The following is a 13,617-nucleotide window of genomic DNA, read 5'->3' as shown; positions in this document are numbered from 1 at the left end:
ACATAACCATGCAGAAGACTTTCTAAATATCCCTGGAGTATCATGAAAGAAAAGATAATTCCTAAAACCATCAGGTGAAGCACTGTACAACAACAAGAGCTCCCTTTTGATAGAGACAAGGTGACGTCATCGAAATTGAAGCAGGAGTGGGGCACCCGACTCACAAAGATGCCACTTTTGCCTGCCTTAAAAGACGAAAAAGAAAAATCCAGGAGGTTTTTAAAGGACAAAGCAACATTTTATGTAATTTTATTTAATTTTGGAACATACAAATTAAAAACAACGTTAATCTTGGACTATCATGGACAAAGCATTGGATTTATCGCAGCGGAAATAATAATAAGCGACAATGAAAATTTAAATGTAAGTATATATAGTGCTTGTCATAACCTCTCTTTTCTTCTTAACCTCTTTACTGATACGTCTTTGGTCGATTCCTCCCGGTTACAGCTGGCTTCGGCAGAGAGCCCGCGGTAATCCTCACACATCTCTGCTGATCTGATCAGCAGACATGTATAGCTAACAGGCACAGGTGGATCGGAGATCCAAGCGCGCCTGTTACAACTGTACATGATGACCCCTGATGCCGCCATGACTCACTTCTTGTGAGAGCTGACAGAGCGCCGAAACTCACAGGAAAGCCGCATTTCTGCGGATCAGAGCAATGCTGTTCTGATCAGCAGAAATTAACAAGCGATCGCAGTTTTCAGTGATAAATTTCCTCTAGGGGGACTAGTAAAATAGATAAAAAATATTAACAAAGAAAAGTTATTAAAAATGAGAAAAAAACAAAAAACCTAAAAGTTCAAATCACCCCCATTCGACCCATTGAATATAAAAGTTAAAAAAAAAATAAAAAATATACACATATTTGGTATCGCCGAGTTCATAAATGCTCAATTAAAATATAAAATCAATTAATTAATCTGATCATTACACGGCGTAGCAAGAAAAAGTTACAAACTCCAAAATTTTGGTTTTTTTTGGTCGCCCCAAAATTGTTTAAAAATGCAATAACAAGTGATGAAAACAGCGCATGTATACAACAATGTTAGAATTAAAAATGTCAACTCAAGACACAAAAAAATAAGCCATCACTGACCCCAGATACCGAAAAATGATAACGCTACGGGTCTCAGAAAATGGTGCCAATAGCACTATTCTTTTTTTGAATAAAATTCTGAATTTTTGTTAACCCCTTTGATAAAAGTAAAATTATACATGTTCGGTATCTAAGAATTCATAACGATGTGAGGCATCATATGAACACATCAGTTTTACCATATAGTGAACACTGTGAATAAAAGAACCGAAATACAATCTTGTAATTGCACTTTTTTTTTGGCAATTTCACCGTACTTGGAATTTTTTCCATGTTTTCCACTACACTATATAGTAACATTAATGATTTAATTCAAAAAGTACAACTCATCCCGCTATAAATAATCCCTCACATGGCAAAATTGACAGAAAAATAAAAAGGTTAGGGCCCTCAGAAGGACGGGAGGAAAAAACTAAAATGAAAAATGGGAAGTTACCCCAGGGGTGAAGGGGTTGAAGGCTTTTCGCCTACATGAGCTCTTTAATGTTTAGCACAAGTTGTTTTGAAAGAAAAGAATTTCTCACATTCCTAACATAGATTTGGCTTCTTTCCTATGTGACTTTTTTGATGTTTAACCAAATATGATATACAAACAAAACTTTTTCCACATTTTGAACATGAAAATGGCTTCTCCTCTTTGTGAGTTCTCTGATGTTTAACAAGATTTGATATGTTGTTATTAAAACATTTCCCACAACAAAGGTTGAACTAAATTGACCTAGTACTTTTTCAACCTATGTAACTGTAACTATGTAACATGAATATGGCTTCTTGTCTGTGTGAATTCTCTGATGGAAATGAAGACTTGATTTCCGAGTAAAATCTTTCCCACACTCTGAACATGAATATGGCTTGTTGTCTGTATGAATTCTTTGATGGAAATGAAGACTTGATTTCCGAGTAAAATCTCTCCCACAATCTGAACATGAATATGGCTTCTCTCCTGTGTGAATTCTCTGATGTGTTACAAGAGTGGATTTATTTGCAAAACAATTCCCACAGTCTGAACATGAATATGGCTTCATGTCTGTGTGAATTCTCTGATGGAAACGAAGACTTGTTATCCGAGTAAAATCTTTCCCACACTCTGAACATGAATATGGCTTCTCCCCTGTGTGAATTCTCTGATGTGTAACAAGAGTTGATTTATTTGTAAAACATTTCCCACATTCTGAACATGAAAATGGCTTCTCCCCTGTGTGAATTCTCTGATGTATAACAACAGTTGATTTATCTGTAAAACATTTCCCACATTCTGAACATGAAAATGGCTTCTCCCCTGTATGAGTTCTCTGATGTCTAACAAGTTTTGATTTTTTTAGAAAACATTTTCCACAATCTGAACATGGATATAGCTTCGACCCTGTGAGAGCTCTTTTCTTTACAAGGTTTGATTGATAATTAAAACAATTTTCATACTCTGAACATGAAAGTGTATTCTTTCCTTTGATAGTGCTATCATCCCATTGGTGACATTTATTTTCCATACTAGCCTGTGATGAATCAGGAGATAGGACCTGTTTAATAGGATCAGATGATAGATTTTTGCTGTGAAGCATCGAGGATACAGCTGAGATAACATAACGATCTTCGTATGTTTGAAAGTCTGAAGATGTCAGAAGTCCCTCTGATCTTCTATTACAGTCACCTGCCAAGAAAAACACTTTTATTACTTTTCAATAATATAACCTTAGAAATAGGTTTTTTAACTATATCAAATGTCCATTAAAATTGCAACTCATGTCGCAAAATTTGCTATTCACTAAGGTATTAGGGACAAAACAGTTCACATTCTAATCAAAGACCTAGGACCAAGGTCCACTAGATAATGATGTCAGGCCACCAGGATCGGCTTTAGCAGTTTACCAATTCAGTGCTGAATTCAGCATCTTCCTAGGTTCATGTCTCAAAGTGTCGGTCACCACTACTTTGTAGTAAGACACTCAGTGGAGAATCATAAATGAGCCTGTCCGTCAGTACTATTGGAGGGGGGGGGGGGGTCTGTTAGGCACAATCCCTCACAGCCACATGAATTTTACTACAGAACAGAGAAGCAGTGCAATTATGTATGAAGAAGCTCTGACTTTGTAAAAGTGTAAAACTTGGATTGCAAATTAATATGTAAAGTGGTTTTCTCATTGTAACATCTGCCTGGAACCACAGTCTCAGGATAGCTGTCACGGACAGACTAGAGGCTAGCTGCCCAATAAGCAGGACCCCAAGAACCCCAAAACACTTTAACCCCTATACAGGGATTTGGAATCACTACAGGGCCCCGGAGATCGCTACCTGTGGAAGGCTGTAATCCCAAGAAGAGTAGCTGTCAGGCAGAGTCAAACCAGGAGATACAGAAAAGAGAAAAATCGGCAGACAAAAGCGTAGTCAGGAAATCAGGCTAAGGTCAAAACCGGAGATGGCAGGAAGGTACAAAAATGGCAGGCAGGAGAGTAGTCATAGAGCAGGCAGGGGTCAAACACAGGGATCAATATACAGAACAGGGCAGGAACCAGAGACAAGCAGTATTACAAGACTATATCTGGCGGCGACCCACAGAAAGGAGGGGAGAATAAGAAGGGTGTGGTGCCTTCCCATTGGCTGTAGCTGAAAAGATGATAATTTCAGTTGGAAGACACATGCCACCACAGTCAGCCAGTGATACTGTAGGTCCCAGGGAAATCCAGCTTAGTGGATGGGTGGAGCCTGTGCCCACCAGAGCCACGGGCACCGACTCCTCCCCTAGCACCAGCATCGCGGACAGAGGAAATACGGCAGTGCCTGGTGATCGAAGCAGAAGTCGCAGGAGCGGACTCCGGTGGGGACATGACACACGAGCTGACAAAAAAAAAGTGTTAAGGGAGAATGTGATAATTGAAATAAGTAGTACTCACCTGTTGAATCAATTGTTTCTTCAGAGCTACCACTTTAGTGCTCTTCTCCGGTCTTAGCCTACTTGGCTGCTGTGATGATAAGCCCGATATCATACATGATCGTTGCATCACTTATACTGTGAAACCAGTGATGGGCTGCAGCGCACATGTTATGTGTGGCACAGTATGGCTGCAGTCGAGTACAGAAAGGCTGGAGATAAGCACCGAAGCAGCAGGGGCTGTGACTGGCAAGTAATGCTTCCCTTATATATTTTTTCTTAATCACATACTTCCCCCAGTCTCGGTAGGTGGTGAAACTAAATTCTGCCCCCAACTTCTATAAAAAGTCTAACTATTCTAATGGCCCATTAAGTCAAAACTTGAAGCATAATAAGACATTTATGACCAATGTAAAAGACCACAAACCCCTTTTTAAAAAAGTGAGAAGTAAATCCACTAAGTACATCCATAATTAAGTTCTGGTAACTGAATGTTGATATAAGGTAAAATAATAATAGGTGACATACCGGCCTCCTGATCAATGCTGACAGATGTAGTGGAACAACTGTGGTATTTAGGCATTTCCTAAATTTGTAAAATTGTCTTTTTCCAATAATTTTTATACAACGTTCCCTGGGAGCAGATTTGCTGTGGACCTCCAGCAGTGGAGGACCGGCATGATATCCAGAATAATAAAACACACTGCAGCAATCAATGTGAAAAATGTGTAGGGAAGTTGTACATTTCACCCTTTGAGGCCCTGTGCGCACACTGAATTTTTTGCTGCGGATGTGCAGCAGTTTGTGTGGCAGAATTGGTGCGGTTTTTGTTCATAAGCTTCATGAGTTCCTGATCTGGCCGCATGGGGGGGCGGGATCCCGTTCGTGACCAGCGTCCTCGGCAATTCCCGGAAATGACGGTTGTAATGTAGTTGTAATTTAGTGGGAACATTTGTGTTATTTAGGCATTTCCTAAATTTATTTGTAAATTGTTTTTTTTTAATAATCTTTATACAACGTTGCCTTGGAGCAGATTTGCTGTGGACCTCAGTCAGTGGAGGGCCCACATGATATCTGGAGTGATAAATCACACTGCAGAAGTCAAATTGAAAAATGTGCGGGGAAGCTGCACATTTCACCCTCTATACCAACAGAATAAAATGACATCCTGAGTGTAAAACCGGCGCTATCATTCCTGCACGGTGCAGCTTCCTCCACCAGAGACACTGGACACTTACCATCCCGGCCACCCTGTGGAGTCTCCGGTTCTTGTCACTGCTTCCTGTTACTAAAGCCTGCACAGAGATCTCCCAGGAGCACACTCTTTCCTCTCTTCTTAAAAGGGACAGTGCATTTAATCTGGAAATGCTGAGAGCTAGTGGGTAAATAAGGCATTTTACCCTTTAGGGATGTGCCTGAGCAACGTTTCCTGTCAGTTTGTCTACACGTTAGCTAGTTGTCAGGTTCCTTGCATTTGTTCCAGTCCTGTGTTCCTATACCCATGTTCTAGAATCTGTTCTATCCCTGTGTTCCTGCACACGTGTGCCAGAATCCATTCCAGTCCTGCATACCCGTACACGTGTTCCAGCTGTCCTGCCAGTACAAGTCTGCCAAGTCTGTACCAGCCATCGTGCCTGTTCCTTAGTCCAGACCTGCATTCCTGACCTCTGGGGTGAACTGCCACGAAACAGGGGGAAGGTCTGGAGTGGTACCTTGCAGCTACCTTCCAGCACAAGCCTAATTTCCCCATCAGAGGCTCTAGTGAAGAATAGGTAGTTACTTAATATCGCTCCTCCAAAGAAAGTCCATATCCGTGGTGTAGTGGGTCCATACCCTACTGCATGACAGTTTACTCAAGCCATGGATCCCACTGACCCCAGCTCCCCTACGCCTGTGGTGTTGTATCAAGAGATGATCCACCAGTGGGAACAGCAGGATCAGATCATGACTAGGGATCAGCGAATGTATTTGCCACTATTCGGTATCTGACGGATAACAGGCTATTCGCACCATTCGGTATCTGACGAATAAAACAGCATCCGCTCCGATACTTTCATTTTAATTTCTGACTTCCTGGCGTCTGTTTTCCAGCCAATGAACACATCTGATGTTGCTTGCCCTCACAATAACGCCGCAGCCATCTTTGTTGTGTTGTTACTGTTATTGGCTTTGCTGCACAGAGTCATAGGGGCTATATAAGCCAGCGGCCATTTTGTGAACATGTAGTCATTGGGGAGCTGGTGGTGTAGATAGACTACGGTGTGTGGGAGAGCATTCATAGATCCAACTAATAAATAGTCCTTCTAAGGTCTGAAGACAGTGTCCAGTAGCTGCTAGCAGCTGCATATATCGCCAGACCGCAAATCTGTGAATGCGGACCCAGCTATAAGGCCAGTGACAGTGCAGTGCCTTGTAAGTGATAGCGTTCGTGCTGCAAACTCCTAAATAGTACTTCTAAGGGCTGAAGCCAGTAGTCAGCAGCTGCTAGCAGCTCCATAAATCACCAGGCTCCAAAACAGTGAATGCGGACCCAGCTATAGGGCCAGTGCTAGTGCAGTGCTTTGTTAGCTGAGACCGATCCATCTTTAAAAAAAAAAAAGGTAAAAAATCCTCTTAATAGTGCTGCATATGGTATGTTAGTGCAGTGCCTGATATAGGGAGATCTTTTTCAGAGGCAGGGAGAGATTGAAAGCTGTCCTGACATCTGCTGCTAATTAATCAACAATCCGAGCACTGCTACATCCCTTGGGTCTCTTATACTAGGGATACGTATTGCAAATTCCTAAAAAAAGGTCCCAAATTCTCCAAAACAACGGGTTCAGGTGTAGTGTAGTGTCTGTCAGCCACCATCTCAATTCATACCAGCACATTTGCGTCCTTGTGTTGGCTTCATAGCGTACATAAACTACATAGTACCCTACTGCTAAAAAAACCCCTAGTGTAAGTGTAAAAAAAAACCACAAACAAAAAATTGCTGTCACGGCCTGTAGTTCGGCCTGAAGCCAAATACCATTATAGAACCAACCTAGCATCCTGGTGTTTCATTCATATCGTAGAGAACCTAGATAATGGCCTGCTGCTACTAAAATACAGTGTCAGTGTTACAAAATTTAAATTAATAGTCGGTGTCAGTTGGTCTACTTCTCTTAAGCCAAATACCGTTATAGTACCAACCTAGCATCCTGGCGTTTGCTTCATATCATACAGAATTTAGATAGTGGCCTGCTGCTACTAAAACAGTACGAGTGCCAAAAACCAATACTAAAATAAAAGTGGTGTCAAACCCTGTTTTCTTTTAGGGATGAAAGACATTCACAACATCTTTGTCGACTCCTCCAAGTGGTACTTTGTCCAATAAAGGTACCTTGCGTTTTTTAAACTTACAGAAACAGCTATCGTGGGAAACTATTAACACAAGTTTACCAACCCGACATCAGTGTTGTTCCACTGCCTGTACAAAAGGTCACATTACACTGTGCATCTTCAAATAATCAAGCCCAAAAAAAATGGGAAAAAGAGGCGGTAAGGGCCGTGGACGAGGTGGTAGTGACAGTGGTTGTCGTCCTGCTTTATTTACCTCTGCCTTCCTATCCCAATTTTCTGTTCCACATGGCAAACCATTTTTGGGCCCTGCACAGTGCGAACAGGTAACGAGTTGGCTAGCAGAAAATGCCTCCAGTTACTTGTCGAGTAGCAAATCCCAAGGATCCACACAGATAGACTTGAGTAGCCCAGAGACTGGGCCATCAAATCCTCAGCCTGGTCCTCCTTCCTCACAACATCAGTATTCTAAGGAAACATATGACCCCAACGCAGGTTACTCTGAGGAACTGTTTACGGGACCCTTTGACCTTTCTTGCCTCTCACCGCGCAACACCACCAACGCACGTGAGGCCGTGGTGTATAGTGATGCACAGATCTTTGTGCACCCAAGGCCAGAAGAAAGCCATGTTGTTGGCCGTGACATGCTGGGCAAACAAGTTGAAGTGTTTGAGGATGATGAGACACAGTTGCCCTCAGGTCAGCCTGAAACCTCCATTACCGAAGATGTTGACCTTCAGGAAGGTGAAGGCGACCTGGTCGATGATGAGGTGACTGATCCAACATGGACGGGTGGCATGGATTGCGAGAGCAGCAGCGCAGAAGAACATGTCCGCAAAAAGAATGTAAGAGATAGTGATTCGAACACTGCCAGAGGTCAACCAACTGTGCACATGACACCACCACCTGTGTCATCTCAGAGTCCAAGGGTTCGTGCTGCGATTGTGTGGGAGTTTTTTTCCAAAAGTCCTTCAGACCAAACAGTTGCCATTTGTCAAATACGTCAGACCAAGCTTAGCAGAGGCAGAAATACTTCCAGCTTGGTCACCTCCAGCATGAGAAACCATATGTTAGCCAAGCACACCACTAGGTGGTTGAAAGCTCTAGGTAAAAACACGATTCCCAGACTCAAAACACTGCCACTTCTCCTGGGCTGCCTGCTTCCCAAACTCGTGTGCAAAAACGTGGTGCTGATGCCTCCTTCTCCCAACCTGATGTTGGCGACACTCAATCATCATCGACCACATCCGCTTCGGTGTCCCAGCGTTCCGTTCAGTTGTCCATACCACAGACCTTCGAAAAGCGAAAATACCTCGTTACGCACCCAAGTGCACAAACCATAAATGCACACATTGCACGATTGATAGCCCTTGAGATGTTGCCGTATCGGCTTGTGGGAACAGAGGCTTTCCGCGACCTTTAGGAGCTGGCAAAACGTCGGTACTCTGTGCCTAGCTGCCACTATTTTGCTCGTTGTGCAGTCCACGAGCTCCACAATCATGTGTCCGTAAACATCAAACGGGCTCTCACCAACGCCATAACAGAGAAGGTCCACTTAACCACAGACACGTAGACAGGGACGCTACATCTCACTGACGACATACTGGGTGAACCTGGTGGCGGCTGGTACAGACTCTGATCCGGCAACATCCCATATAATTTCCACACCCAGAATAGCGGGACCCACTTCAATCATAGTTTCAGTTGCCTCCGACACAGCAACTCCCTCCTCCTCCTCCTCCTACTCTTCATCTGGCTCCTGTGCATCCTCCACAACATCTGCCGGTGTCCAACCGTCGACATCCTTCCCCAGCTGGGATCTCGGCAGCACTGCCTCGGCTAAGCAGCAACACACTCTACTGAAGCTCATCTGTATTGGTGACAAATCGCACACAGCACCTTAGCTTTTGAAAGCAATAACTGAGCAGACAAATGAGTGGCTTGAGCCGTTGGACCTCCGTCCAGGGATGGTAGTGTGCGATAATGGTCGTAATCTGGTGGCGGCTCTAAATCTTGGAAAGCTTGTACACGTTCCTTGTATGGCCCACGTTGTAAATTTAGTAGTTCAGCACTTTCTCAGAAAATACCAGGAGATACTAGACCTACTTACCAAGGTACGACGTATTAGCGCCCATTTCCGCAAGTCATCTCCCTCTTTTGCTGGCCTGGCAGTGCTGCAGCAGAGCTTACACTTGCCTCATCACAGACTAATATGTGACCTCCCTACGAGATGGAATTCAACCTATCATATGTTGGCCAGGATCCATGAGCAGCGGAGGGGAGTATCCCAATTCCAGCTGGAACATGCACGTCAGACGCAGATGCCAAACATAAGTAGTGCAGAAGAGTGGGTGTGGATTGCAGACATTTGTCAGGTCCTAGAAAATTTTGATTACTGTACCAACATTGTGAGCCATGATGATGCTCTAATCAGTTTTACCATTCCACTGATTTTTTTATTGAAACGCTCTCTGGATGGTCTGACTGACCAAAGTGTTAATGCACCCGAGGTGTCTGTGGATCCAAACTTCACAATTGTTACTAGTAATACGCACACCCTCGGCCAACAGGCTCAGGCCACCTTTGGTCAGCATTATGAGGATGAGGAGGATGATGAAGAACAGGAATGGTTTGAAGTTGGTAACCAAGGGATTGACAACCCAAGCTTCAGGGCTGTCCAGCATGGATGGCCTGAGGAGGAGCAGGAGGAGGAGAGACTGAGGAGGAGAGGAGGTTTAGGGAGACAGAATGTATTCTTAGCAGTGACACACAAAGGTTTCCAGTTCGGAGTATGGCACACACGGCACAGTTTATGCCATACTGCCTTTCTCGTGACTGTCGGATAGTCCACATTTTGTCAGACAACAAATACTGGTTATGTACCTTCCTTGACCCACACGACAAAGACAAATTTGCTTTGCTACTTGTCGAGACAAATAAGGATTGCACTACGGAAACATTCAAGAGGGCTGTAGTGGACCAGTTGATGAAACGATTACCCTCAAATAATGCTGGCGTCAGAGGTAACGTGTCATCTCACGCAACAGGATTACATGAGAGGGCTACGCATAGTAGGAGCAACACAGGCGGGGGACTAATGTGCCAAAACTGGTCCATTTTCCACAAACCGTCAACTTCAAATCATATACCAGTTGGGGGAACTATGAAAAGGAGGGAAAACTTAAGTAAGATGGTGAGGGACTATGTAGGTGACAATATCAGCGTGCTTTCAGAGTCTAGAGTTCCCTTTAACTATTGGGTTTTTAAGCTCAACTCTTGGCCAGACTTCGCCTTATACGCTTTGGAAGTGCTAGCTTGCCCTGCTGTGAGTGTTTTGTCTGAGCGTGTTTTCAGCTCAGCAGGGTCAATAGCAGATACTCGCACACGACTATCCACAGAAAGTGCAGACAGTTTGACGATGATCAAAATGAACCATAGATGGATTGCCCCAGAGAATCTCAGGACACCTGTTAACAAGACCCAATAACTTTAGCCCCAAAATTTGTATTTCTTAAGTTCAAATAAGTTCCATTGTTTCTCATTCAAGACTATTTTGTCTTCTATCATCTGACCGCATGACTAATCTAACTGCTGCGATTTAATTGTTCGGCCCAATCACCAAGGGCAATATTTTTCAAGCCTTTGTACATTATGCACTGGCACAACCACTGTCGAGGCTACACTGTCTATAACAATTGGTCAGGCAGTCTCTAATTGTGCTCTTTATTGATACTGTGCTCCACGGTGTGTTACACATGGCCCCCTGCGGAATCAGAATCAGTGTTAGTGCAATTAAGCCAGAGTTCCAGAGTGAAACAACTGCCACTTCCACGGTGCTGCCTACTTCACAAACTGCAGTCTAGGAAGCAGGCGATGATGCCTCTTGCTCCAAACCTGGTTTTGGCCAGATGCAATCATCATCAAACGACATCAGCTTCGATGTCCCAGCGTTCATTTGTCCATAAAACAGACATTACTGAATAATTTGAATAGAATTTGAATAAAGGGCCACTGGAGCTGGTGGTGTTGGTGGAGGAGGACAAGGCCAACACCCAAATGGCCACATTGGCAATAGCACTGTAAAGTGTTATGGAGTACATATTCCAACTTTCACACTAATGACATAGGGGACGCAAAAAACTATAAAATGACTGCTGTCACTCCCCAATGTACGTTATTGGGCCCACCTGAGGACCCTAAGAAGTCTGAGATTTGAGGACAGCCAGTGGCCCTTTCTACATTTGAATAGAGGGCCACTGGAGCCGGTGATGTTGGTGGAGGAGGAGGGCAAGGCCAACTTCCCAACAGGCACATTGTAGCTGACCTTTTAAAGTGCTGTCAAATACCATGTTTTTCCAAAAATAAGACACTGTCTTCTGTCTACTTTTTTTGCCCTCCAAAAAGCACTAGGGCTTATTTTTGGAGGAGGTCTTATTCTTGGAGAAACATGGTTGGGGGTAAGTTTACCCCCCCAAAAAAAGCAGACCCCCCACTTCTCAGGAGACTCATACTTACCAGACCCGGATGTCTGCGTGGTTCCCAGGTCCTCCCTATGATCTCCAGTGGGTGCTGCACACCGTCCTCCCCTGCTTTTGGCCGTCACACTCACACACAGCAGATCTCACACACAGCAGATCACACACACATCAGATCACTGACTGACTCACTCACTCACTCATCACATCCAGCGTTAAAGAATGCTTCCGGCTGCAGGGAATGACGGGAGGAAGTCACGTGTCTGCAGGTCCTGTAAGCTAGCATTGCGGCAGGTCCTTGAACTCCATTGTACTGCCTCTCAGGATTCTGCCGGCGAGACGAAATTTGGTGGCGCTGGATGTGGTGTGTGTGATCCGATGTGTGTGTGATCTGATGTTTGTGTGTGTGATCTGATTGTGTGTGGGGGTGCGATGGCTACAGGTCCTCTGCTCGGCGACTGGTGAGTGTGATTATGGGGTGCCCGCTGTCTATAATGAAGTGTCCTGCAGTATTTAACTTTTTTAGCTGCACAGACTTAATTATTGAACCGCGACTATGGCTTATTTTCGGGGGAGGGCTTATATTTAAGCCTTGCTCCGAAAATGCAGAAAATACCTGCTATACCTACTAGGGCTTATTTTTGGAGGAAGTCTTATTTTTGGAAAAACTGTGTATGTCCCAAAAAAGAAGGTGCGTGCGAGACAGACACCAATATAAAAAGGTATAAAAGTTAGAGCCCTTTCTAATCGAAAAAGGGAGAAAAATCTAAAAAAACGAAACGTTTGAACATATGCTAAAGTGTTTTTTTTAGGTCAGGGCTTGATTTTACGTTTTATTAAAGTGATTAGCCACTACTAACTGTTTATCAATTTCCCCTCTTTTACTTTGGTTTGAGAGCTGTTCTGGCAACTACGTAAAAGCCGCATGCTGCTCTGAGCATGTTATTCCAAGACAAGAGAAATGCAGTCAGGCACCTTCTACAGGCGGTGCCCATACTGTTTCTGCCTTTTCCCATCTATTTTAGCCTTATCCCCGGTTACCACAGCTCGCCGTTAGGTCCAACATGAAATTATTCGGGTTTCCCAAAGACTTACATTGCGCATTGAATAGTTGCGAATAGTGGCGACCTATTCGTCAGATATTCGCGAAGTCGAATATTTTAGTATTCGATCATCCCTAATCATGACCTGTGATCTGTGAACACCTGCTTGAATGCTCTTTCGCCGGCAGCCTCATCTGCACCAGTCCAGCTTGCGGTTTCAGCACAGCCAGTTATTCCTGTTCCTAGCTCTGGACCTAATTTGTCTGCTTCTCCATGGTCCTCAGACTCGGCCAAGGTGGCATTCACAATGTCCCACCTGGAAAGAGAGGCCCTTGCGTGGCTAATCCCCTTATAGGAGTGAGGGATCTCGCAATCTCGAACCTGTAGATCTTTCTGGAGCGATACTACAAGGTTTTCGACGAGCTGGGGTGTGTCAACTCCCGCCATCTCTTCTCAGACTGTGCAAGAAAAGTCTTTCAGTAGGTCAGTATGCCATTTGTTTCTGCACCAAACCAGCTATAATGAGGCGCAACCTTCTGGGAGGGTCTGACCTGCAGAATTAAGGATGAGTTTTGATGGTTGTGATATTCCCACTTCCTTAGACAACCTGGTTTCCCTGGCTTTCAAGAATGACCTCAGGTTTCAGGAACGCTCTAGAGAGGTGAACCAAGATAGGAGGTCGATGCATCTGGCTTTGTCATTCCAAAGGGCAATCGTCTTCAGTCTTCATCTACTGCAGACACTACTAAACCTATGCAAGTTGTCTGAGGGAAGTTGGCTAAACCGCCAGCCAGGAGGTCCATAGCATCA

General features: G+C 44.1%; 1 protein-coding gene across 1 annotated transcript in view; it reads right to left on the bottom strand.

Annotated features, from left to right (window-relative positions):
- Nucleotides 1–230: 230 nt before the first annotated feature.
- LOC142313008 (uncharacterized) overlaps nucleotides 231–13,617 on the bottom strand; it is a 74,569-nt gene continuing 61,182 nt past the window's right edge. The window contains exon 11 of the mRNA XM_075351995.1: nucleotides 231–2,750. Within this exon, the coding sequence (XP_075208110.1) occupies nucleotides 1,837–2,750 (914 nt within the window). The 3' untranslated portion in view covers nucleotides 231–1,836. The remainder of the gene's footprint in view (nucleotides 2,751–13,617) is intronic.

Source organism: Anomaloglossus baeobatrachus, chromosome 5 (genome assembly GCF_048569485.1).
Source record: "Anomaloglossus baeobatrachus isolate aAnoBae1 chromosome 5, aAnoBae1.hap1, whole genome shotgun sequence".
Classification (NCBI taxonomy): domain Eukaryota; kingdom Metazoa; phylum Chordata; class Amphibia; order Anura; family Aromobatidae; genus Anomaloglossus; species Anomaloglossus baeobatrachus.
Note: the sequence above shows the minus strand (reverse complement) of the source record. Positions and strands in the feature narration are given on the sequence as shown.